We start from the raw sequence: 27,915 nt of genomic DNA on the forward strand, positions 1-27,915 counted from the left end.
GGAGCAGAAACATTGAAATTATAATTTATTTATTGTGTTTGTCCAACAAAATAAAGAAACATAAATAATTAGTAATTTGTTTATAAATTTATGCAGGTAAGTCCTTGATTTAGCAAAAGCTTTCCATACAGTTAAGCACAATATTTTACTTGATAACTACATTTGAGGAAATTTTATAAACAGCTCACAAATTATTTAATGGATTAGAAAACAATGTAAATATGGGGTAAAAACAGTATATCCGTTATCGTATACGGAGATCTATTATCAACGGCGCTTTTTAATGTGGTATTGGAAAAAATAATTAGAAACAGCAGATTTAAAACGATCGAATCTATCTTCAACAATGAACATCAATGCCTGGCCTTCGCTGATGATCTTACTATTCTAAAGAAAACAAGAAAGGAATTAAGAAATGTTAAGGGCAAAAAAAATTTGACCTAGAAATAAACCAGGAAGTCAAAGTACATGATACTCGGAAATACAGAGCAAAAAGAAGAGGGGCAGTTTACTTTCATATCTAATGAATCAAGGGAATATCATTTGGAGAGTGGTATATTTTACGTATATGATGGTTATTATAGAAGAGAAGATAAGGAAGAATGGGAACTGAATGTCAGATTGGAAATAAAAATATGGGAAGCCTACACCACTGATGAAATCCCAAATATGTATTGAGAAAAATTAAATTTAAGGATATATATAAAACTGTAATAAGGCCCACAGTGACGTATGGGCAATTAAAAAAGCAAATATGGAGAAATTGGAAAGGAATATGCTCAGAGCTACGCATGGAACTAAAACCCATTGGAAGGTTGGGTGCAACGAACAAACAGGGAGCTAGAATAACTGTATAACCAACTAAGCATCAGTCGCTTGATAAAGACAGAGTGAGATGGATGAGACACTTGATGAAAATAAAACGGCTGTGGGACTGCCGGTGGAAGTTACACTTCTATACACGCATTCGCCGTTACAAATTTATTTGGGAGTCAATCTGCACAGTCATTACATATGTATTATAATTCTATAGGTAAGACATAGCAGAAAAAGAAACAGAATTAATAACAACTTACTAATAATGAAGGATTGAATAAATATTTTGATGAAAATGTATATTTTTATTTTCATATATGTATGAAAGGAGTTGAATGCAAAAATTTTTTTACACATACTCTGCAGTAAAATTCATTGTTTATTTTGTTATTAATATAATAATACAATATAAATTAAACTGCAATATTCATAAGTATTTAAAAATGACAATAATATTAATAAAAAAGTCCTCCCCGACTGGGAATCGAACCCCGGTCTCCCGCGTGACAGGCGGGGATACTGGCTACTATACTACCGAGGACATGACAAAGTTATTTCAAAATTGACAGTTCTGGATCATACAGTGATTTATTGAGATTATTATTTTGAAATACAAAAGACTAATATAATTATGAACATTTAATAAATAATACAAAACATATCACATAAATAATAATATTAATAAATATTTTATTATATGTATATATATATATATATATATATATATATATATCTTTATATAATATTAAATTATATATACAAAAGGAACATTTTTATATTCGAGAGAGGAAGAGAGAGAAAATATATCTTCTGTCTCTCTCTTACTCATTATCTTACATATGTAATGGTTTTACAGATTCACTCCCATACAAATTTCCAACGTGGAGCGCGCGTATAGAAGTATAACTTCAAAAAGGACGTCAAAGATGATTTGATAGCGTACAGTAAGATCTCAGAAAAGAGGAAATTGATGGTTGGGAAGAAAAAACAGCAAACAGGGATGAATAGAAGTTAATTTAGTAAACAAGGAGCAATCCCCCACTTGCTATAAGTTTTGTACTATATAAGTATTATATTATGTATTTTAGCCCTAAGTCTTAAAGGCTTGTTGAGCTTTATAAATATCCATATCATTAATGCTGCAATTGAGTCACATTTTCAACCCTTTCCGCGTACAAGGACTATTAAATGATATGGTATGCTGAGTTTCGTATACGATGTCTATTTATATAGTTTATGAGGTGGATATTATGTACGTTTATACATTGTAAATCGTGATTTGGGAGTGCTCCTCGTAATATTCATAATGTTGATAACGTGTGTTGGTTTGTTTACTGCTACTGCATCTTTAAGATAAATTTGGTTTAGACTAAGAATTTCGTCTCGGAGACTAATTGGGTAAAAAAAAATCTGTAGTGATTATATTCTTTATTTTTGTCACTTATAAAATTATAATACGAAAATAAGGTAAAAAGAAAATAAAAGTAGAGATGAATAAATGTGTAAATGAAGTTGACGGGAATATATCTATCCAGAAATATCTTCTGCTTAACTTAAAGTTTAATACTTAAATCGAAACGCACTAGCGTCTATCTCTTGAATCAGATCGTCCTCTGGAATCTCGGCTTCGAGAACGAGATCTCGACCGTCTCGGCGACCTCGACCTTAAAAATATACACACAAATTTGTTAAAACACAGACAATTGCAAAATTGTTAAAATTTCACATAGAACTTTTTAAAATGCGAATAGTCCAATAAACAAAAAATAAAATTTACAGTAATTCGTTTCAGAACGAATCCTTGAAAAAATTGACGTTTTGGTATGAAAATATGGATTTATGTCAAAAGTATCGGTTTAAAATTGTTTAAACACTGATTTTATAGAAAAAATCACCGAAATTCAATATTTTTAATTTTTTTCGATACTTCTTTCCTAATTAGAAGTTTTTTTTTTTCGTTTTTTGGAAAAGTAATGATTCATTTGAAACCTTCTAAATTAAATTTGGTTGATATTTTATTTAAACAGTTGCGAACAACTGCAAAAAGTTATTCTAATTGTTTATTAGAAAGTTGTTTATTTGATATTTTTGATAATGAAAAATGCGGTTAATTCCGTCACTAATAGAACACTTTATAAAATCTAAATAATCTGCCATCTAATATGTTCTACGGTGATAGTACAAGTGATAATGCTCAAGACGTAGTTAATCTATTTGGTAAGTTTTTCTCAACTACATATTCTAATTCTAAAATTAATCGGACCCCAATTTTTAACTATCAGCAGAGTGTAAATGTGAATAATTATAGTATTGAGGTCTCTGACATAATTGATAGTGTTAAAGATGCCTTGGAAATTATCGCTTGGACCTGATTATTTGCCAGCTTATGTTCTCAAGCATTGCATTTTCACTCTTGTACAACCTATCTGCTTCTTATTTAATTCCTCATTGAGTACCGGCATTTTTCCTGATCTTTGGAAGACTAGTTATCTAACACCAATTTTCAAATCTGGTAATAAAAATGATGTTGAAAATTATCGAGCGGTTTGTAACCAATCTGTATTACCCAACCTTTTTGAGTGTCTTGTAAATAACTTTTTGACATGGAATTGTAAAGATTTAATTGATGTTGGACAAAATGGCTTTTCTAAAGGTAAGTCTACATGCACGAACTTAATATTGTATATGAATTTTATAGCTAATTCATTGGAACAGAAGGGTCAGGTTGACGCTATCTACACAGACTTCTCAAAAGCCTTCGATAGAGTTAACCATGATCTGCTTATTGCTAAATTAAATGGCTATGGATTTGGAGGTAAAATAATTGAGTGGATAGGTAGTTATATATCTGGTAGATGTCAGTATGTTAAATATGGAAATTGTTTATCTCAACGAATATCTGTAACCTCAGGAGTTCCTCAGGGGTGTCATATTGGACCTCTCTTATTTAATATATTTGTTAATGATATATCCTCAGTGATTAAAAATAGTAAATTTCTAATGTTTGCTGATGACCTTAAAATATTTCGAATAGTTAATGACCTAGTTGATGCCTCTTTGTTACAGAATGACATTAAAAGCTTAGCTAGTTGGTGTGAGGTAAACATGCTATACTTAAATATACAAAAATGTTTTAAAATTACTTTTGGAAGAATAAGAGAGTTTGTAAATTATGATTATTGTATAAATAATGTACCTTTAGAGGCATGTCATAATATTAAAGATTTAGGTATAAATTTTGATTCTAAACTAACTTTTAAATATCATATTAACGAATCTTCAGCTAAAGCTTTAAAAATGTTGGGATTTATTCTTAGAAACTGTAATCAGTTTTCAGTACAAACTTTAAAAATGTTATACTGTAGTTTAGTTCGATCAGTTTTGGAGTATGGTTCTCTCATTTGGTCTCCTTCATATAACAGTGACATCTACAGTATCGAGAGAGTTCAAAATAAATTCTTGAGGGTATGTGCTTACAAAATTGGTTTTATTAGACATCAATACACATATGATGATATACTGTCAATACTAAATATCAAATCACTACATGATAGAATATGTCAAGCGGATTTATGTTTCCTTTTTAAAATTATAAATGGATATGTTCAAGATCCAGAGTTACTAAGTTTAATCAATTTTAATGTTAATACTAGAAGAACTCGTAACACTGAGATTTTCAACATTCCATTCCACACTACGAATTAATGGCCAAAATGAACCCATTACAAGAATTTTACCAACTGCCAATGAGCACAGCAATAGTTTACAGTTATTTGAATATCTACAGCAACATTTAAGAAATCATTTGAGAGATTTTGAGCATTGTTTAATAACTTAAGCTACTACTTTAATTGAATTTTGTTTGATTTTAATTTTGGTTTGTTTTTATTAATGCAACCTATATATATAAGCTTTGTAAAGGTTGACGTCATATTTCTGTAAAAATGGTATATCCGTTAATTAAATAAATAAATAAATAATTGTTTCTAATGTGGCTACTACAAAACTGACCCAGCATTTATTGTCAAACTAGGGTGCAAAATTAACTGGACACTCAGATTTTTTTGTTGGTGTTTAGATCAAAACTTGTTTAATTTGTTTGAATTCTATTTTATGCCTTATTAGCGATAACGTTTTTTTTTCTTGTTTAGATGTTTTGTGCGAAAACAACACTTTTACACATACGTTTTGTGATTAATGTGAATATTGGCTTAGTATTACACTCAGATGAAAAAACACGCAACGGAAAAAATTTTGGTCAGATTCAAAGTATTTCAATTTGTTAAAATCCTTTATAAAATGTATATAAATTAAAATATTTCAATTTGTTTATTCTTAGCCCTATTTGATGATTTTTTAGCACACTGTGTATAAATTTATAAACTTTAATTTGGTATAGTCAGTTTTTTGATAAAATATTATATTTGACTTATTGTACGGGGTTAATTAAAACGTGGTTTTATTATCCTAACTTTGAAACATCCTGTGGAATAATTCCGTTTGCGAATTTTCGTAAAACCTTATTTTTCGGTTGCAATCATGTCTTATAAACATTGTGTTTATTGTTTCATATCAAAATATGCCATTTTTTAGAGCCAAATGAATTTGCCACCCACAATTTACTTGGGAATTTTTTAATTATGATTATTTTTGAGTATTTTGTAATACAAGGTGGCTTTGGTGACTGTTATCGTTATGCCATATTGACACTTACATTTAGTGGAACGTTTTATACGAACTGGAACAAACAAGCGTAAAGCGGGAAGTGGCAGGAAGCGCAAAACTACCGCTTTAGATGATCGTTTTATTCGAGTCAACGCTTTGCGGGATCGTCATTCATTAACAGCGCTGCAAACAAGAAATCAGCTTCAAGAGGTTCGAGGCAATAATGTAAGTGTATTTACAGTTCGTTGAAGATTACATGAATTTGGTTTGCAAAGTTGCAGACCAACAACTGGGCCCAAATTACTGCCACGGCACAGAGTGGCTAGACTACAATTTTCCAGGGAATGTTTACATTTGAATTTAGGACAATGGAGTAATGTTCTTTTTACGGATAAGTCGAGATACTGTCTTCACTCATCAGATGGGAGAGAACGAGTATGGCGTCGAACTGGAAAGAGGAACTTAGTCATTGAGGGGTTCGGTAATGGAATGGGCAGGAATAACCCGTGAGGCGCACACTGAATTGTATTTATTGAGGGTTCGTTGTCATATCGGCGATGGTTTTCTATTAATGCAAGATAATGCGCGACACCACTCTGCAAAGTGTGTGTCACGCAATATTTAGAGGAAGTTGGTATTAATAAAATGAACTGGCCAGCGTGTTAGCCAGATCTGAACCCAATAGAGCACATTTCGGACATGCTTGGTAGAAATATTAGAGGTCGCGAAGTCGCACCAGCCTCAATTAATGAACTTCGCTTGGCTCTAGAAGAGAAATGGCAAAACATCCAGCAAGATGATATTCGCACCTCATAGACAGCATGAGCCGACGTGTACAGGCAGTTATGGACACTGGGAGAGGTAATACAAAGTATTAAGTTATTTTTTAGTTGTTTTTCTTTGTTATTTGCGTACTTAGGTTTAGTTACATTTAAGTTTAAATGTAACTTAACAGATTAAAAAAAAAAACATCAAAATTGGCAGTACTTCCGGAGATATAAAATTTTCAGACAAATTCAATTTGAACTTTCGATTTCACTTTTGAAAGCGACGAGTTCATTCTTGCCACCACTTTTCATATTTGAAATTATTTGAAACTAGCACAGTTTCATTTTTTAATATTAATAAATAAACAAATGGTGGATTTTTAAACAAAAAAATGGCTACCTAGATCACAAACGGTCCTAGAACAACTTTTTTTTTAATTTATGTCAAATTGCTTGCTAAACGAACATCGAAATGGCATTATTTCATATTCATTTCTCGCAAAGTTATTAACGAAAAACTTTATATTTATAAACAAATTTAAATTGTTTTTCATTATCAAATAAACCAACTTTCTAATAAACAATTGGAATAACTTTTAAATAAATATATATGTAACTTTTAATACACTGAAATAGGCATTTCATCTGAAAGCACTATCAATATTGGAGTACCACAAGGAAGTGTGATTGGTCCTTTACTGTTTGTGATCTATATCAATGACCTTCATGGTCTAGTGGCTAATACTACTTCCAGCATAACAAATTATGCAGATGATACAAACATTTTAGTCAGTGGTAAAGACATGTCTGTTCTAAGCGTTAATGCTAGTTTAGAGTTCCAGAAAGCTAAAGACTGGTTTTAAATCAAAATAAAACAGATCTTCTTTTGTTTAAGACAAATTATGCACATTCAGATATGCCAAACAGTATTATTGTAAATAATGACACTTTAAATATTAGCAGCGATACCAAATTTTTAGGATTATATATTGACAGTTTTTTATGTTGGGATAAACATGTTGACCAGTTATGTATGTCTTTGAGTAAAGTGATTTACAGCTTTAGAGTTCTAAAAAAATACATGAATAGTAACTCATTTAGAGTTAGCAAAATTTAGATATGGTCTAATAAATTTTGGCCACAGTAGGGACATAAATAATGTATTTCTGGTTCAGAAAAAAATAATCAGAGTTATGTTTGACTTAAAAAGTAGGGAATCATGTAGAGGGCATTTTAGGAGTAATAATATTTTAACAGTTTACGCTGTATTTATTCAAGAATGCTTACTGTTTCTATATAAGAATAAAATACTCTTTAGGAACTTTGAGCCCAATAGTATAGTAAATACCAGGTTATATAATTATAAAATTCCAATACACAGGTTAAGTATAACAGAAAAAAACGCTCTTTATTGCTGCATCAAATTGTTTAATAAACTGCCTGAACCTATTAAAAGGGAGGAAAGATTAAGTTTGTATAAACATCAAATATTTAAATTACTGGTAGCTCTTGAGCCATATTCTGTGGAGGACTATTTGTATATGTAACGGTTAGGAATAAGTAAATAATATTTTCGTTTGTGACACTGTTTTTTTTAAATAATTTTATGTTCACGGAATGTATATTATTTTCTAAAAATAAAGATATTGTTATGTTATGTTATGTTAATATATTGTAACTATATATATTTTATGTAAATTTTGTTATAATTTACGCCTATTTTTGTGTTTCTTGTTCCTACAAGTTTTGCAGTTTTTCGCAACTGTTTAAATAAATTATCAACCAAATTTAATTTAGAAGGTTCAAAATGAATCCTTACCTTTCACAACCTTTCCAAAAAACGAAAATGAATACTTCTAATTAGGAAAGAAGTATCGAAAAAAATTAAAAATAGTGATTTTCGATGATTTTTGCTATAAAATCAATGTTTAAACAATGACGCCGTTATTTTAAACTGATACTTTTGACATAAATCCATATTTTCATACCAAAACTTAAATTTTTTCAAGGATTCGTTCTGAAATGAATTATTTTACTTTTTAAATGTATCACAATTTTATTTGACTGGCCTGGAACACATAGTTCAGAATTCACATGAAAAATGGTTAGTAAAATTGTTACAGCTTTAATTATTACCTTAGATGTAGGCTGAAACTAAAATGTGGTTTTGATAAATTTATACATGCAAGATTCCCCATTTTGTTAAATTAAAAAAAGTGCCAAAAAAATTCAAACTTGTTACAGAACTATTTATGTGTTCTACTTTGGAAATTCATTAAACTGCAATATTTTTGTCGTTTTTAGTTACTATCGAGCGGTAGATTTAATAAATAAAAATGATTTTATCAAAAAAGAAGCTTGTGTTTAATTTCTTAGAAGATTGAATATTTATTGTACATCCCTCGTAGACTGTTTCAATGATCTTTTACTAAGTTTCTTAAATTTCTTTAGCATTGTTGATACGACTGTTTTGTATTCTGCATATCAATTTTCTAGAAAATTGTCAACTTGTTTAAAACTAACACTTGCTTCTTTTTATGTAATTGTCATAGCTTTCTAAAATTGTCATTTTTCATTAGCTCCCTATTGTCAGGGCCTACAAAAACCATAGACATATAATACAAATAGACTGACTGTTGCCATACGGTCACGTTTCCCCAGTGTGACAGAGAAACCTGACGCAAAGCAGTCCCTACAGCATCTCTTTCTAATGGGGCGGGTTGATCGACCATGTGACCTTCTCGTTGGTCATTTCAGTCACGTGGTCGATAAACGTGGCAAATTAAAAAAAGATGCAGAGACTGCTTTGCTTCAATTTTCTCTGTCGCACTGGTGGAACCGGCATGTATTGCAGCTATCAGTCTATTTGTATTTGTCTATGACTAAAACAGTGTGGGTGGTTTGTAGGGGTTAACAGGGTTAGAAGTATTTTGTTTTAATCAGTAAACACAATTACTGTATGTGATTTTATTTTGATATTATGTAATAAGCAATTAATCTTAGGTATTCCAGGGTTAGGTGGGTTTGTCTGTTCGTGCAAATGCATAATGCATATTGTTAAATTGATTTGTTTTAAAGCATCTGAACGGCCTTTTAGGATGAGTGATACAATATCATAATGCATATTGTTAAAAATTGATTTTTTTTTAAGGGCTTATAATTGGGCTATAAAATAAGTAAAAAACCAATTCTTGTCGATCGTTTTTAAATAGTAAACCCAACTTTAAACTGTAAATTATTTTCTCGGCAGTTTATATCAAAAAGTATAATGTGATTCTAAAAAAGTATAAAAAAAACAGATAAGTTTTAAAAGAAAGTACTGATAAAAAATTATAAAAAAGCTGATGAATCTGTAAACAAAAATATCAGGAAAAAACTCATTTCATCACAATTTGTTAAAGGAACCCACACAACACCATACCCAATACATTAATAATAGTGATGAATTTTGTTACACCACACTACTTCTACACCAAATCAGTCTGACATCACGATGTTGTTTTTTTGAGGTTAAATCAAGATATTATACTTTTTCCATTGTCAATTTGCCAAGCGTCGGCTTTTGAGGTTCTTTGATGTCGATGCCGACCATTGGCGTGGAAATTAAGAAAAGGGATCAGTTATTAAACGCATATTTCAAGAAAAATCATATAATTTTTATTAATTTTTACATAATTATATTCAGGAAAATTTCTCAATTTTTGGGCAGAAATTGTTTAAACAATTTTTTAAACAAATTCAAAATATCACCTTTTGTGCTCCAAAAAATATTTTTTAGGTTTTTGGGTGACTCTAAATAAGATCTATGTCATTTTTCTCAAAAGTTAATAGTTTTGGAGATATAAGCGATTTAAAATCCGAAAAATGCGATACCTAATATGCATTTTCGAGGCTTGAAAAATATGTAAATGAGTATTTTTGAGATTCAAGAGTATCTAAACTAAAGTATCAACATTGATTTTGGTGAGAAATCGGAGCAATATTTTCCGTAGCAGAAAAAGGTGATCTTTTGAATTTGAATTGTTTCCGGCAAAAATGTCCGGCACCCTTCAACCTTCGATTTGTTTAAACGGGGCATTTTTGAATAGGACTCTTCAAAGGACAGAATCAGTTTTTTTTTCAAATGGGAGCGGGCTCACAACACCGAATAAATAACAAATTAATTCTTTCAAATTAAAGCTTGTTAATTTTAGTGATTTATAAGAATATTGGACTTATTATTTAGTTTTTACATAAACCATAATATTTTTTTACAATTATCTGTAAATAATGGCTCATTCTGTCAGAAAATTTTAAAACATTGTCTATCCAGCAATTAAGATAGTCAACTGAAATTTAATTTTTAAACACGGCCTACTGTTAATGCACAAACAGGGTGAATCTTCAATATTTTGCTTCGAGTTAGAGATATCTGAAAAAGTTATTTGGAAAAGATGTTCCAAATATTATTTTAACCCCACATAACAAAGTTTTATGTCAAAATTCGCACTTTTACTTTTTTCATTAATTGAAGAGCTTATTTCCAGTGTCTTAAATCCAAAATTTCGATTTTTTAAATTTTCTTTTTTTAAACTTTATAGATTTCTTCAAGTCTAGAATAAAGTTATATGTACCAAAACAACTTCTTATTTACCATTTAAAAGTGCATATGAAAATTGTAAAATTGTATAATTTGTATGTTAAATTTGTATGAAAATCTGTAATTTCATGGATTTCATTATATGGATGTAAGACACTGTTAGGACATTTTTAGAAAATTAGTTTAGTGCGGCAACATAGAGCCTGTCATATGTCCGTGCGTTTTATGTTCAAGATCAAACAATCTGACGGGATCAAGTCGGCAATTGACAATTTGACATTAATCAAATAATTTCCAAGAAGACGCCACGTTTTCTAGTATTTTCACAAATTCACATGTTATAATAATTAGTTTGTACAAAAAGTTATTAAATAATTCTATTTACTCACACAAAAGATAATTTACAGTCCACACCATTAATTAATATTATCTACCATAAGATAATCCAACATATTTTGGTCCTTCGAGCCGGATAGTGTGAGTAAAATAGAATCCATAGTTGTAACTAGAGGCTGTTCAGAGGTCGAAGACAGTCCCATTTACCATTTAGAGGATCCAAATCCATCAGTACATGTGAGTTTGTTCCATTTCTATTATCTTTAAGATTTGATCAAACAGTGTATTTGAATTTAAATTACCATAAACAGATTTTTCCATATTTTGATTGTATAACGCCATAGATTATCAATCAGCTAGTATTAGTATTCTAGCAAGGTATTTCTTATTATTATTCTTAAGTGTTGTTTTTGAAAGATTGCCATAAATCTTAAAAATGAGTAGCTTAGCCAACAATATAAGAATCAGAGGTTCTTATAAAGCCAAACTAACAAGTTTAGAGAACTTTGTGAATATATTAAAAAATGCTACACCATCTAGCAAACCTGAAATATCAGAAGTTCAGTTAAGACATGACTCTGGTAGCAATTTGTTAGTTGAATTTGATCAGATCCAACTACAAATTGAGATTGCTACCAGTGAAGATAAACTACAAGAACAAGTTGATGAAAGAGATGCTTTTGAAAATAGGTATTTTAAAGCAATTAGTTTTTTAAAAGATTACATTAACACTAATACAGTAATTAATACATTGCCTCCTAGTTCTACACCACATGTAGACTCATTAAATCATCTCTTGATGCCAAAAATGAAAATACCTGTTTTTAAAGGTGATTTTGAACAGTGGTTGGAATTCAAAGCCACATTTACCAGTGTAGTTCATTCAAATACCACACTTCCAGATATTCATAAATTTCAGCTCTTGAGACAATCTGTGGATGGATATGCCAAACGTATTGTAGATAAAATTGAATTCTCAGGAAATTATTATCAGACTGCATGGGATGCACTCTGTATGCGGTATGATAATAAAAAATTATTAGTCAATAAACATATTAAAGCCATTTTCAATTTAGATTCCATCCAAAAAGAATCACCTAAACATTTAAGGCATTTATTAGATAGTGTCTCAGATAGCATGTCATCCATTGACAGTTTACAGATTACAAAAAGTAGTTTAACTGACCTTTTATTGATTTATATTATTTCCAATAAATTAGATAAACAAAGTTATAGAGAGTGGAAGGAATGTCATATTAAAGAAGAGCTTCCTACTTTAACTGAATTTTTTAATTTTCTAAAAGTAAAAGTAGACACTTTGGAAGAAATTCAAGACCAAAGTAGTCAAAAACCTAATAACAATTATAGTAATAATTCTGGTTTTAATTATAAACATGCAAACCGTGATAGTCGAGGTGAATATCAAAAAAGAGTTTTCCAAGTTAATGTTGCAGAAAGAAAGTCTTGCGTTTTGTGTAAAGGTAACCATTTAATATATTCATGTATTGAATTCCTAAAATTAGATACAAAAAATAGATTGTCTAAAGTCAATAATTTAAAGTTGTGTCATAATTGTTTGAGACATGGACATAAAGCTGCTGAATGTACTTTAAGACCATGTATAAAATGTAATTCCAAACATAACTCATTAATACATTTTGAAAATAGTCAGCAACATTCAACTGACACTGCTTTAAAATCTCCATTAGACTCATCATCAGTTAACTGTGTACAAAGTGATGAGTTGCCACCAACGGTAACCCATCAGTTTTCTGCACAAACAATGAATATTAAACATACCCAAGTTCTTTTGTCAACAGTGGTTTTTAATGTTAAATCCAATAATCATGAATTAATTCCATGTAGAGCAATTTTAGATAGTGGTGCTCAAACAAACTTAATAAAAGAAAGTTTTTGTAAAAAATTAAATATGTCCATGATTCCTACTAACCTAGCCATTAGTGGTATAAATCAAACAGTATCAAGTATTACCAAAAAATGTCAAATTACAATATGTTCCAGAGTTAATAATTTTAGTATTTCATCCATATTTTATGCTGTGCCAGCTATTTCAAATCAAATTCCTTCAACCAGTTTTGATATTAAAAACTTTAATATCCCATGCAATATTCAATTATCTGATCCTTTGTTTAATGAATCTGGTAGCATTGATGCTATTATTGGTGCCCATCTATTTTGGGACCTCCTTTGTGATGGAAAAATCAACCTAGGAAAAGGTTTGCCAAGTTTACAAAATACTAAATTGGGTTGGATAGTAAACGGAGCTGTCCCCTATGAGACAACTCATGCAGTGTGTCATTTCACTAGAACTATAGCCGAAGATGAGCAGTTAAAACTATTTTGGGAAATTGATTCAATCCAAGATCCCATACCACCATCAAAAGATGATATTTGCTGTGAGCAAATATTTGAAACCACTACCACTCGATCAGAAAATGGACACTTTATTGTTCAGCTTCCATTTAAGTTTTCACCTGAATTATTAGGAGAATCCTTAGATACAGCAATTAGCAGATTTTTGTTACTAGAAAAAAGATTTTCGAGAAATAAGGAACTTAATGATTTGTATAAACAATTCATTAAGGAATATCAAGAACTAGGACATATGGTTAAAGTTAACCCCACTGTTAGCTTACATCCTTCTAGAAAATCATATTTTTTACCCCACCATGGAGTACTAAAAGAAACCAGTCTTACCACAAAACTAAGAGTAGTTTATGATGGTTCATGTCCCACTACATCTGGATGGTCTCTTAATGACCTACAGTATACAGGACCAAAAATCCAAAATGATATTTTTGACATCCTTATTAGATTTCGGCAGTACACATATGTGGTGTCTGCAGACGTGTCAAAAATGTATCGACAAGTATTTGTACATGAAGAAAATAGACCACTACAACAAATTGTCTGGAGAGACAATCCAACAGATAATATTGACGTGTATCAATTAACTACTGTAACCTATGGCCAAAAATCAGCTCCATTCTTGGCAATGAGATGCATGCGTCAGTTAGCCTTTGAACATGAATCTCAGTTTCCTTTAGCTGCAAAATCCATATTAGAAGATTTTTATGTAGATGATCTGTTGACAGGATCAAACAATTTACAAGAGTTACAAATGAGATGTAATGATATTTTTAAAATTTTAGAGTCTGGAAAATTTATTTTGAGAAAATGGATTTCCAATAATCCTGGAACCATTCTTAACATTAATTGTAATGATATTTCCAACAATGTTATTAACATAGGAGATTCTGATAGTTTTAAAACTCTTGGAATCCAATGGATGAGTCAACAAGATATTCTTTGCTTCAAAATTTCTCTTACTGAAAATTCCAATCATTTATTTACTAAACGCCAAATATTATCTATCATTTCCAAAATTTATGATCCTTTAGGTCTGTTAAGTCCAGTTATATTAATTGCTAAACTAATAATTCAAACTCTATTTCGACTTCAAAAACCATGGGATGAAATAATCCCTCCAGAATTAAATAACAGTTGGACCAAACTGTATAATCAACTACCATGTCTAAATAAATTACACATTCCAAGACCAGTACTTGGATCAGGTCATAAAATTACAAGCATCCATTGCTTTTGTGATGCTTCAATGCATGCTTATGCAAGTTGTATTTATGTATGCAGCATAGATCCAGAAAGCAAATACCATTCTCACATTCTGTGTTCAAAAACAAAGGTCGCTCCTATCAAATCAATAACAATACCTAAACTTGAATTGTGTGCAGCTTTGTTAGGTTCCCAATTAATTGACAAGGTCACCAAATCTTTATCAATTCTAAATATGCCGATATACATGTGGTCTGATTCAAAAATTGTATTAAGTTGGCTAAAACTGGAACCTAGCCAGTTACAAGTATTTGTTGCCAACAGGGTAACAAAAATACAATCACTCACCAGTAGTGATAGTTGGCATTATATCAATACAAAGGAAAATGCCGCAGATATAGCTAGTCGTGGAATCTTTCCTGAATTCTTTCTTGAATCACAACTGTGGTTCCAGGGACCGCAGTTTTTAAGACAGCATCCTGATTTGTGGCCTAATGATTCAACTGATGAAGTAATTGAATTACCAGAGCTTAAACGATCTGTTCAAGTATCACTTCATTCCACTGTTCAGAACAGCTGGATTACTAATTTTATTACCAGATTTTCCAATTTGCATAAAATGAAAAGAGTTTTTTCATATGTAATGCGTTTTATTAGAAATATTAAAAATAAGACAAGAGCCCCAAGCTTACTTTTAACGGTCCATGAAACCAATGATTCATTTCTGCTATTGATCAAACTTGTGCAGGCAGAATCCTTTCATGATGAAATTTTATGTTTGTTAAATGATAAACCATTGAGCAAAAAATCCAGATTGCTTCATTTGTCTCCCATATTAGATAAAGGATTAATTAAAGTAGGTGGTAGACTTATGCATTCAACATTGCCAGAAAATGTAAAAACACCAATCCTATTGCCGAAATTTCATGTATTAACCAAGTTAATTTGTACACACTACCATGTCAGTAATTTGCATCCTGGACCACAGCTTCTATTGTCATTAATCAGACAACAATATTGGCCTATTTCTGGCAAGGTATTAGTAAAGCAAATTGTAAGACAATGTGTTAAATGTTTTCGTGTGAAACCTCCTCACAATTGTGTAAAAATGGGACCTTTACCCAATGAACGCATTATTCCTGCCTATCCTTTTGAAAATGTAGGACTTGATTATGCAGGTCCATTTCCACTGAAAGAAAAAAAGGGTCGTGGAAATAAAATTTTAAAATGTTATGTTTGTGTATATGTTTGTTTTGTAACAAAAGCTGTACATTTGGAATTACTCACTGATATGACAACTGAATGTTTTCTTGCATGTTTTAAGAGATTCTTATCACGAAGAGGAATTCCTACCAATGTTTACTCTGACAATGGTTCAACCTTTAGAGCCGCTAGTAAAGAGTTAAAGTTTATCAAAACCTTTTTATATAAAAACCAAAATAAAATTAATGATTTTGCTTTAACAAAAAATATAATTTGGCATTTTTCCCCACCTTATAGCCCAAATTTTGGGGGTTTATGGGAATCAGCAGTGAAACAAATGAAGTTTCATATGAAAAGAACGCTTAAGAATATAAATTTGACATATGAGGAATTTCTCACCTTGCTTAGCCAAATTGAATGTATTTTAAATTCGAGACCATTGTTTGCCAAATCAGAAGATCCATCTGACTTGGAACCAATAACTCCTTCCCACTTTTTGACATTACGTCCTTTAGTCTCCATTCCTGAACCAAATCTCTTACCTATCCCAGTGAATCGACTAAGCAGATTCCAACATGTTCAACAGCTGCATCAGAGATTTTGGAACCGCTTTTCCAAAGAATATATCAGCCAGCTACACCAATCTTATAAATGGCACCACAGTTCTACCAACAACATTGTACCCGGATCCTTAGTTATCATCCGTGATACCAATCTACCTCCATGCAGATGGATTATGGGAAGAATAATTAAATTATTTCCTGGTAAAGATGGAGAAAATCGAGTAGCTGAAATCAAAACTTCCAATGGACTCATCACCAGATCTACACGACATTTGTTTCCACTGCCAATAGAAGATTAATAGTGTCGCAGTGTTTTATCTCGGGACTAAGTTTTTTTTTGCTTTGATATTTACTTGTTTCCTACTATATTTTGAAGCATACTTCAACGCCGGGAGTATGTTAGGACATTTTTAGAAAATTAGTTTAGTGCGGCAACATAGAGCCTGTCATATGTCCGTGCGTTTTATGTTCAAGATCAAACAATCTGACGGGATCAAGTCGGCAATTGACAATTTGACATTAATCAAATAATTTCCAAGAAGACGCCACGTTTTCTAGTATTTTCACAAATTCACATGTTATAATAATTAGTTTGTACAAAAAGTTATTAAATAATTCTATTTACTCACACAAAAGATAATTTACAGTCCACACCATTAATTAATATTATCTACCATAAGATAATCCAACAGACACTTTGGAAATAAGCTCTTCAATTGTAGTCAGGATTCTAAAACGGACAGTTGGCTGTCCCGAGATGCATCTTTAGACAGCCAATTGTAGATTTAGGATCGAGATTACAAATAATACTGAAAAACTAAAATTGCGAATTTTGTCATGAAATTTGGTATGTGCGTTTACAATAAGTGGAACAACTTTTCCAAATAAGTTTTTCCGATTTCTCTAACGCGAAGCAAAATATCGAAAATTTACCCTGTTTGTGGATTCGCAGTAAGCCGCGTTTAAAATTTAAATTTCAGATGACTATCTTAAAAAAATGTGCACTAACAACATGTATGACTGTGCAAAATGTCAAATCTGTATGTATTTTAGTAGCTGATATATAGAGTTGTCTTCATCTTAAATGCGACACACTGTATAATAATGAATACTAGTGTTCAAGATGCATCGCGATAGCTGTAAAGAAATTAATTAGAAGGACTGAAAAGAATCGTCAGTGTGCCTGTAAAATTGTAAACTGTTCGCTGAATAACGTCTTTTGCAGCAGTGTCAATCCTACCCAATTTTTTATTTGGTCGCTTTCGTTTTAAGGAATGATCTGTAACTGTGCCTAATTTAATAATTGTATATATCGTCTTATACCCGATTTTTTTAATACATGAATTCTCGAAACAATTGCATTATCAGCCATCCCAATATTTTCTTTTTTCAAACACTCATACATATTTAAAACTATTCTTTGGGATTGTACGTGCAAATCTTTATTTTTTAATTCAGAGCTGTCATTAACATAATTGTCATTATTTATTGATAACACAGAAGTTGATGCATCTTAAAAAATGCCATCCTAGAAAAATATAATATTACTTATAACTTATATTACCTATACCTTATAAGCCCCCGCCTCTGCAATAGGAAATATTTTAGGGTATCGCATAGCAGACAACAGGTGTTCATTAGAATTTATTGGTTTGCGCTTCGCGCTGTTGCCATAATGCATGAGTTTAAAATTAGTGAATATAACCTTAATACCATTATTAATATATCTGCAATTTTTCATGTTTCCAGGTAAGGTATAAAATCAATGAAATTTGGAAAAAAATAATACAATTCTTGAAACCGTTTTTGAGAACTTGGATTCTTAAAAGTTGTCTGATTTCTTAAAAGTCGATCATTATATCTATAAAAGTATTACCGCTAAATTCACCAACAGGGCAACGTCGAACGTTCAAATTCTCTCCAGACTACAATGTTGCCAATATTCGAAAATTACTTAGAATATAAGTAATATATACAAAGTTCACGGTTGCTTTAATTCATTAGTGAAGAGTCCATGGAAATATTAGTACCTAGTTAATTAATTTATATATATATTTTTGAGAATAAGTTCATATTATTTTTTAAGAGTGTCGTTCGTTGACTAGCAATTGAATAATAACGAATAGAAAATAGAGAATATTTTTTAAATATAACCTTAGGAATTTTAGGAAATATGTCTGACAACCTTGATTTGAAAGGCGGTCTCTTTGATACCAGAATAAGACATGTTTATGTTGGAAAATTATTAGTGGATGTACTATAATTATACTTTCATGATTTAATTTTATATCTTCAGATATAGCTTTTTTGTTAATTTTTTTATCTTCAATGAAAGCTATTGCATACTTTTTTCTACTAGAACTCGCATGAAAATAATAAAATATATAATTATATGTTTGGAAAAATGCCTGGATATAAACTCAAAGAAATGACACTGTTACGTAAGCACTGATATGGTGTATTGTAAAAAAAAATAAAACCAAAATGTTCGGTAACTCTTGTTCTAGATGCAACACTTACTACTAATGCCATTGTTACATGTCTTTAAAATACATATAGAAATAATCTTTTAGGTTTAAAATTACTAATATCATGTTTCATTGAACGTCATATATTCGAAATTTGTATTTTAAAAGACATTTAACAATACGAAAAACTTATTTTTCTTACATTATCAGCAATGTTTCCCTGTTGTGGGGATAGTTGAATGAGTTGGAAACATCACTCGGTTGAGGGGGCGACAGGTAAAGTTGTGCAGGCTTTCTCGATGTCATGTTGTCAAGTCACACAAAAAATCACTATGCGACAGTAACACTACACATTTTGGAAAATTTTATCACATGGTCAGTGTTTTGTAATGATACATTCTTTTAGGGTTTATAAGCTAGAAAAAATGTATCGTCACATTAAGCTGATGCAAAGTTTGCCATGAGGTTTTAAACTATTTGTAATGTTACATAAACGATAGTGATTTCCTGGTGGTAAAATGAAGTTGCTAGGGCACAGTTATATATTTTTTTCTGCATTGTATTCCCCAAGTGTTGTGCTGGGAAGAAAATTTAAAGATGCCGAAGTGGTTTGATGTGGAGTGCTGACTTCTACTTTATAGTTGTACATCATTCTATAGTAGTAGTCAAATTGAGGAGAGAAATAATTTTTCAGTAGATTGATGACAATCTGATCAGCTTCCCGGGTCAGGGTGGGTAGATGTTTAGTCGATGTGAGATGAAGAGATGTGTAACGGACCGATGGTCCTTGTTTTGGAGAAAGGGTAACAGCAGTGGGGCTGAAGGCCTGCAATATGAGCGCGAAACCACTTTATAGCTGATTTATTATTCTACAAATATCAATTTGTATAAATATGCTTTTTTTGTCCAATTAAATATATTTATTGGATAATATTTATACAAACTGAACGAATCATCCCACAAATATGTCATATGGCAGTCTGATAAACATTTTTTAGGTTAGAATTTTTATATACTTATATTGTTAGTTACAATTTTGTTTTTGTCATAGTAAATCTAAAGAAACTAATAATTAATATCTGAATGAATCATAAAAAATAGTGTAAAAAAGTAGAAACATAGTTAACCAAGTTATTAATCTACTGTATTAATCTCTAATCTGTTACAAAAGACCTCAACGGGAAATACAGCTTCCTATTCTATAACATAGAGAAATGAAAAAGATAATAAGAAAAACAGTTCAAAAAGAACTGAATTAACAAATAACTGTATTAAAAAGTGGATGACTGGAGTGTCATAAAAACACCCTAAATGAAAGATATATTCAAAGTCGAAGAGATCACATTCTATCAAAAATTGTCGAATATCAAGATCCTGGAAAGGGAGAAGATAAGGCGAAAACTAGCGATATTAAATTGAAAAAAGGAAGAAAAAATTATGATTGGTGTGAAAAGTACCTTAAAATAAGAGATATTTCAAATTTACAAGAACTACTTATTTTATTTTGTATATGTGACATTGAGATTTTTTTAATTTATACATCATTTAAAACAGAAATTTACACATATTTTAGCATGTGATTACAAATAATTGTTTTTTTTTGTTCAATGTGTGATAATATATATTTAAAAACATATTTTTACATAAAAATCAATCAAAAAACATATTAAAATGCAAATTCCTAATAATAGGCATAACATAAGACATTGAATACTGATTGATGACATATTTGTGAGCCAAGTTTCTAGAATTTAAATATAGGCAACAAAACAAAAAGAAAAATACTAACCTGGAATATCTGGAAGGTCCTCTTCTACCTCCGCCACCACCTCCTCCTCTTCTGGAACGGCCACTTGACATTTCTACTCTGACTCTAGTGCCACAACAACGCCTGGCAATCAAAAATAATATATTTATATCCCTGTCTCTTTTATTAAGGCATAAATCTCAATTTATGCCTTAATAAAAGAGACCCTCAAAGTATAAATTGGCATAATAAGAAGAAAACATTCCAGAAAGTTATGTATTAAGGAAATTAGAAGACTGAATACAACCCAAAACTCTTGATGGAAAAAGTAAATATTGATAATTTTGAAATTAAACTTTGCAATTCTATAAAACTGCTGGGATAAATGCAGAATTAAAATTCTTTTAATACTACTTATTAGTTTTAAATGTTAAAAAAGTGTAAAATTGGGTTATTTTTTGAATGACTTGCTAAAATACCAATAATGAAAAGCTAAACTAAAATTGTTTTACTTATTTCTTATAAATTATATCAATATTTGCTTTGTAAGATATCGGCAGTTCCTATTTGTACAAAACTTCTTGGAAAAAAATATAAAAATATTGATTACCACCAATTCCTTTCATTATTGATTTAAATAATTTAACCAAACTCAAATAGTACAAATTACTGGTAGAAAAGGGGAGTGGCGTTTTAATTTAATCAAATTTATCATTAATTTGTTTTAGAAAGTAGTTTTGTTAATGACATTGGTAACTTACGTTCCATCCAAGCTTCTAACGGCATCTTCGGCGTCTCTAGGGTCTTCGAACTCGACGAAAGCAAAGCCCGGTGGATTTCTTGCCACCCAAACGTTTCTTAATGGTCCATATTTCCCAAAAGAGTTTTCTATTTCATGCTTGCTGGCTGATGAACCAAGATTTCCGACGTAGACTTTACAGGAAATGTCCCACTCCTTATGTGGAGCCATATTTCTCCTATGAAGACGGATAATGAAATCGCTTATGTTTTTTACAAAGACAGAATTATATGGAATTACGTACCTGTTTCTGTTTATTTTGACGGTTTTTTCGAGTGTTGAACACAAAAAATTGAATTTTAACGTATAGCTTAAACTTGTCGATTGTCGATAACGCCGAATCAGAATGGAGAATGGCCGCGTAAAGATAATTATAATTAATTGACAATTGACCTAAAAATATTTGTGTTCAAACAGTGTGAAGTTAGGAGCTAGAGATTGACCATAGGCGGACGCTGTGAAATTTTAATCACCATAAAAGTGGACGTGTCATTTTATGATTAAATTGTGATGAAATTCTTTATAATAAGAATTTTTGTTCCAAATTTTATTATTTTTATTTGCTTATTGATTGTTTTGCATAAGCAAAATTATTTTTAAAACAGTTCCCAACTATCATAGGTATATAGCGAGTCATTAAGGGCAACCACAAATAGAGGGCATTTACACGATGATTTTACAACTTGTACCGTCTGTTTCTGATTGTACTTTCAAAAAACATGTTTTCACGGGGTTCTTTCAGGGTGGAGGCATACCTGACCTTAAGTAAAAATATATAAGCTACCGTTCCATTCGTCAGCCTTCAGGCGAATGTCCAACTAAATGCTGTTGTATTAATGTCGTAAGTTTTGTCTGGATTTGCCAATTTGCTTGCAAAAATTTTCACTTTTGCATTAATAAAATTAAATTTTATTAAGTGTGATAATTCAGCCGTATAAAGTGGTGCGTACATTTAGGCGTGTTTTATTTCTGCATTAAAATCTCTCTTTCCTTTTCCAAGATTAAAATATTGTCCGTGACCGTGTGAGACGGTCAAACTAGTTTGATCAAACCAAAAAATTGACAGCATATGACGTCACTTCTTGAATTTGATTAAATCCTCTAAAAATCGGGAATCTTTATATTTCAAGGTGAATTTGATCAAACTTTAATTTATAAAGACAAATATTAGATATGGATTTGATTCAAGGTTATTAAAAGACTATTTACTAACCTTGAATTTGATTAAACTCAGGAAATGACGTCATGTGCTGTCAATTTTTGGTTTAGTCAACTTCTTAGTTTTTAAATCAATTAGAAAACTATTGTAAATATGCAACCCAGAAGACAGCTAGTTGTATGGAGTATAACCTACCTTAGTACACATTTACAAGTAAGGTTTTGCTCAACACAAAAGCTTCTTTTAGGAATCCCACTACACTTAGCGAAGTATGAGCTCTCTTGTGAATCCAGTTTCTGGTAAATTTTTTATCTGAGTTTCTTCTATCATATTCTTTTCATTTTATGTCTCTTCCCAATTTTTCGTTCTCGTGAATGATTTGAGGATATATAGCTTCTTGACGATTTTGTTCTAAGTTTAATCCAAAAATCACATACTCCAAAGCTTTCAAGCAAAATAAATGCATGAATAAGTGCTTATTTGTTTAGTCAACATTTTCACAAAAGTGTAGGTTTATTTCCTTTTTGGATCAATTTTTTATCAGCATAATACATTTGTCTTCAAATTTCAAAGTCATTTAGGTATATGATCAGACCTATTAGATGTGACCTCCAAATTAAATCTTTTTTTATGTTCCAGAGCTCTTTTAAGAATGATTTTAATAAAGGATGGGATAATAAGAGTATAAAAATAAAAAAATTACACTAATTTCTTTATTTGATTACGAAGTCAAAATACGAGACTAATATAGACAAAATACAAACTTAGAAATAAAAATCATTGTAAAAACTGTAAAATATCAAGATTATACTTATCATCCAGAAAATCTTTCCTTCTTCAACTTAATATATTAAATGATAAATCTTAAAATTTAACGTCTGTCTCTTGAATCTGATCGTCCTCTGGAATCTCGGCTGCGAGAACGAGATCTCGGACTTCTGGAACGTCTCGGGGATCTAGACCTTAAAAAATATACATAAACATTTGTTAAAATCAATATAAATAGTTGCAAGATCTCGTATGTAACATTAATTAAGGGAAAAAGGTGGAAGTGTTAACACAAACTAGCAATATTTATACCAAACATACCAAAATCTTTCTCCACAAACTAAAAAATCTTTAAAAATGTAATCTAGATATTATATTAAACTTAGAATCATAGATGAATGAATTAAGAAAAAAAAACATGACAAAAACGTCACACACAGCCGCTAAAAATTAGTTAATGCAGTAAGAGGTGTATAGAACAGAACAAAATCAAAAATAGTTGGTCAACATGACCATTATCTTGGTTAATTAACTGAAAAATGATAAATTAATAAAGAGCCAACATTATAACAAGTTTTTAATACCAAAATAATAAAAAAATGACTAATTTTGTATATCAGAAAACACAACTGTATGTAGATATATCCTAATTAGTCCCATTTCATAGATTTGACACCTAGGAATTGTCATTCATTTCAAATAGTTGAGAACAAGAAATTTTTGTCTCATTCGAAGTTAATCACTGAGAAAATACATACTTCCTGATTTTATATTCCTCAAAAATGAAACATACATTGATAAAACTGAATATAAAATAGAACATTAAAAAGTTCAGAATCTTGTAATACCAAAAAAACCTGCAAACATCTACACTCAATCTGTCATACTCTAAAAAACAAAGAACACATTTAAGTACTCACAAAGAGAGAAAAATTTGAAGCCACACAACATAGCATGTTTCTGAACACGATACATGTAGAATACCTACTAGAATCACTGGAAATTCGCTAATAAAGGGAGGAGAAAACAGAAAAAATATGTAAAAATAACATTTTAGGTATTTCTGGTATGGATCCGACACTTACTACTAAATTCATTGTTACATATCTTTAAAACACATCTTTGACCTTAAAAATTACTAATCTTAGTAACAATAAAATAATAATCTTAGTAATAAATAAACTGTTAATAAGTGTTATGAACAGTTACTTATATGTAAAAAATACGTAACAATGGGAAAAATCTATTTTTCTTACATTATCAGCAATGTTTCCCTGTTGTGGGGATAGTTGAATGAGTTGGAAACCTCTCACATTTTGGTTGAGGGATGCAGTTGTGCAGCTTGATTTCATTGATGATATTAAACCAGCCACCAGGTAAATCATTTTTTATTTAGCATCTTAGTAAAAAATATACTTATAGACAAGTTAAAACATCAACTAATTTTTGTATATTTGAAACAAACAATTATTTCTGTTCTTTTATAAACCTACCAATTTAAAAGTTGAATAAACAATATACTCCAGTAGTCAGAGATGAAAATGCCACTGAACCTATACAAATCATAAGAACAAGCTGAATTTTGCTGATGATGTCAAATTTTGGAGATCTGTTGAAAGTAGTTCAGACCAGGAACTGCTTCAGGAGGACTTTAAATCGTTGGTGAGAGTGGTGCCAAAAAATAAGCTATATTAGAATATTAACAAATGCAATTTTATAAGTTTCTCTAGCAAAACTACTAGGTTTGAGTAAAGCTATTTTATTCATAACCGGCTACTAAAATACACATCTACAGTAACAGATCTGGGTGTAATTTTCAAAGAGAAATTAACTTTTGAGGATCATATTAATTCTATATAAATTAGGGCGTCAAAGATGCTGGGCTTTATTACTAGAAATTCTAGTTTTTTCTCCATTGTAGCCACAAGAATGGTCTATTGTTCTTTGGCCAATTGGAGTACTGTTCAGCCATATGGTCTCTTTATTTTCAGATACATTCTGATTCCTTAGAGAGAGTTCAGCATAAATTCCTACACCTTTCAAAGGGGGATTAGAATGATAGACCATGACATTATCATGGAGAGGTCTGTGAGCTTGCCTGCTTTAAGTGAGAGGAGGGATCTCTAAGGTTTAACTTTGATTTTTAAATTAATAAATGGTAGAATTTATTGTGCCTCTCTTGTGAGTCAGATTGGTCTCAGTAACATATTACCATGGTTTGTGTCATCTAAGTACTTTTAATGTTCCATTTTGTAGAACAACCTATGGTGCTAATAGCCCACTGAATAGATACTTATCTTTGGTAAACAACCTGAATATAAATGTACTTAATATGTTTCTCAATAAATATATAAACATTTTTTGTAGAAAAGAGTTACTGGTACCTTAGAGTGTACTTAATTGTGATAATACTTATCTTTTTATTGTAACTAGGTAATACTTTTTTATAAGAGGGTGATTTTTAGGGGGACGCCGGGGGTAAGAATAACAAACTTCTTGGTGTCCTAAATTGACATTATCAGCTAAATTCAGATTGTTTGTCTAGTTTTAGAAGTCAAATCTGTGACAACTTGATATTTTTCTCTATTCAAAAGCCAAAACACTAAAATAAAGTTATTATTTTTGTCTTTTTATGCATTATTATTGTCCTAACTGATTGCTGAATTATTTGCCTTAAAACTTGTGTAAATATACGGTAACATGTAAAAGAATCTAAAATATTACTAAGTGCTGGTGATTTTCTGGTAGATAATCAATATATTGTTAACAAATTTTGCAGGAGCGTAGTTTCCTGTGTGCATTCCCAAATAGTGTTGTGCCGAGAAGAAATTTAATGATGCTGAAGTGGTTTGGTGCCGAATGCCAACTTCTGTATCATATTTAGTTGAACATCCAGTTGAATTGTTTGTTATTGGAGAAAAATAATTTTTCAGTAGATTGATGACAATTTTATCAGCTCCATAGGTCAGGGTGGGTAGATGTTTAGTCGATGTGAGGTGAAGAGATGTGTAAGGGACCATTGGTCCTTGTTTGGAGAGAGGGGAGCAGCTGAAGGCCTGCAATATGAGCGCGAAACCACTTTATAGCTATTGTAATATTCTATATTATCAACTTGTATAAATATACTTTTCTGTCCAATATATTGGATAATATTTACACAAATTGAACATTTATCTCACAAATAAGCCTCACAGTACACATATCTATTTAAATATTGTCATTTTCCATCTCTTTTGACATGGTAGACTACATATTGATCTCGAAATTATTATAAATCCACTTGAGACTTACTGTGAGATTACGTATATGTATTTCTTTCAATAAAAAAAATCACCTTGAATATCGGGAAGGTCCTCTTCTTCCACCACCACCTCCTCGTCTAGAACGTCCATTTGACATCTCTACTCTTACTCTGGTGCCACAACAACGCCTGGTAAAATATAGACATATAAGCATAAAATGACTTACAAAAAGTCAAAAATAATATTGTATAAATGATAACTAACACATAAAACTGTTTAGAATTTTGTTCCCGAAAATCCTACAACACTAATAAATCGACATTTGTTTAAATTTTACGAAATTTTACCTAAATTTTCATATTCTTTGGAATTATTTATCGATTTTTTGTGATATACACGTACCTTGTTCAATTAAAGTATTGTTTAGTAACTGAAGAGAAGAGTTGACTTACGTTCCATCCAAACCTCGAACCGCATCTTCCGCGTCTCTAGTATCTTCGAACTCCACAAATGCAAATCCCGGAGGACTTCGTGCTACCCAAACATTTCTCAACGGTCCATATTTGCCAAATGCGGCTTCGATTTCGTGTTTGCTAGCCGACGAACCAAGATTGCCTACATAAACTTTACAAGAAAGTTCCCATTCTCTATGTCTGGACATGTTTGACCTAAAACGAAAGCGGTCGAGATGTAATGTTTTCATACCTATATTAGTCAAAATACGATGTTAAAAAGACGTAAAGATAGCAGAAACTCACCTGTTTCGGGATATTTTGGTAAAAGTAAAACTATAAAGCTTAACGCCGAATAAAATACAAAGCTAAACACGCGACAAAAATTGTAAAATGACAAAATGGTCGATAATGTCGATATGACGCATCATGTCAAAATTGTCAAACATTTGAATCCCCACCTTAAAAACTTGATAAATAAAAAAAATTATTAAAAAAATATTAAACAAGCAAAAAAACAGTTTTTAACAATGTTTCTTACGTTAAACATATAGAAATCATGAATATTTTTTAATTATACCTTTTTAAAAAATATATACACTGATTTTAAATGAATTAAGGCACATCTTATACATTTTAATAATAAAATTTAGTTGTATTTAGAAAAATTATAAAAATATTATAACCTGATATCTAATTTTATAATTTTACAGATTTTAAACCTTAATAAAAAATATATAGTGTTAGTATTAAACGT

The 27,915-nt window shown here is 30.7% G+C and overlaps 2 protein-coding genes across 4 annotated transcripts; both read right to left on the minus strand.

The window, feature by feature from the left end:
- Positions 1-2,229: 2,229 nt before the first annotated feature.
- On the minus strand, positions 2,230-21,909 carry LOC140449354 (RNA-binding protein 1-like). Of its 2 annotated transcripts, XR_011951783.1 has the most exons (5): positions 21,782-21,909; positions 21,500-21,715; positions 20,781-20,882; positions 19,194-19,817; positions 2,230-2,480 (listed from the first exon to the last, which is right to left on the minus strand). XR_011951783.1 is itself a non-coding variant. In XM_072542498.1 (4 exons), the coding sequence occupies exons 2-4, from the start codon at positions 21,706-21,708 to the stop codon at positions 2,399-2,401; spliced, it is 393 nt and encodes a 130-aa protein (XP_072398599.1). In that variant the 5' UTR covers positions 21,709-21,715; positions 21,782-21,909; the 3' UTR covers positions 2,230-2,398. The 2 variants fall into 2 exon arrangements, 1 of the variants encoding a protein (XP_072398599.1); XM_072542498.1 differs by lacking the exon at positions 19,194-19,817.
- A 1,486-nt stretch (positions 21,910-23,395) lies between these two features.
- Positions 23,396-27,622, minus strand: LOC140449355 (RNA-binding protein 1-like). Of its 2 annotated transcripts, XR_011951784.1 has the most exons (5): positions 27,465-27,622; positions 27,159-27,374; positions 26,799-26,894; positions 24,721-26,520; positions 23,396-23,658 (listed from the first exon to the last, which is right to left on the minus strand). XR_011951784.1 is itself a non-coding variant. In XM_072542499.1 (4 exons), the coding sequence occupies exons 2-4, from the start codon at positions 27,365-27,367 to the stop codon at positions 23,568-23,570; spliced, it is 396 nt and encodes a 131-aa protein (XP_072398600.1). In that variant the 5' UTR covers positions 27,368-27,374; positions 27,465-27,622; the 3' UTR covers positions 23,396-23,567. The 2 variants fall into 2 exon arrangements, 1 of the variants encoding a protein (XP_072398600.1); XM_072542499.1 differs by lacking the exon at positions 24,721-26,520.
- Between the last annotated feature and the right edge of the window lie 293 nt (positions 27,623-27,915).

This window comes from Diabrotica undecimpunctata, chromosome 9 (genome assembly GCF_040954645.1).
Source record: "Diabrotica undecimpunctata isolate CICGRU chromosome 9, icDiaUnde3, whole genome shotgun sequence".
In the NCBI taxonomy this organism is placed as follows: domain Eukaryota; kingdom Metazoa; phylum Arthropoda; class Insecta; order Coleoptera; family Chrysomelidae; genus Diabrotica; species Diabrotica undecimpunctata.

Coding starts and splice junctions, on each gene's coding strand:
- LOC140449355 (XM_072542499.1), bottom strand. CDS start 27,367: ATGTCCAGACATAGAGAATGGGAACTTTCTTGTAAAGTTTATGTAGGC. Junction 26,895..27,158: donor GTTCGAGGTTTGGATGGAAC/GTAAGTCAACTC, acceptor ATATTTTACCAG/GCGTTGTTGTGGCACCAGAG. Junction 23,659..26,798: donor GGACCTTCCCGATATTCAAG/GTGATTTTTTTT, acceptor ATATTTTTTAAG/GTCTAGATCCCCGAGACGTT.
- LOC140449354 (XM_072542498.1), bottom strand. CDS start 21,708: ATGGCTCCACATAAGGAGTGGGACATTTCCTGTAAAGTCTACGTCGGA. Junction 20,883..21,499: donor GTTAGAAGCTTGGATGGAAC/GTAAGTTACCAA, acceptor TTTGATTGCCAG/GCGTTGTTGTGGCACTAGAG. Junction 2,481..20,780: donor GGACCTTCCAGATATTCCAG/GTTAGTATTTTT, acceptor TATATTTTTAAG/GTCGAGGTCGCCGAGACGGT.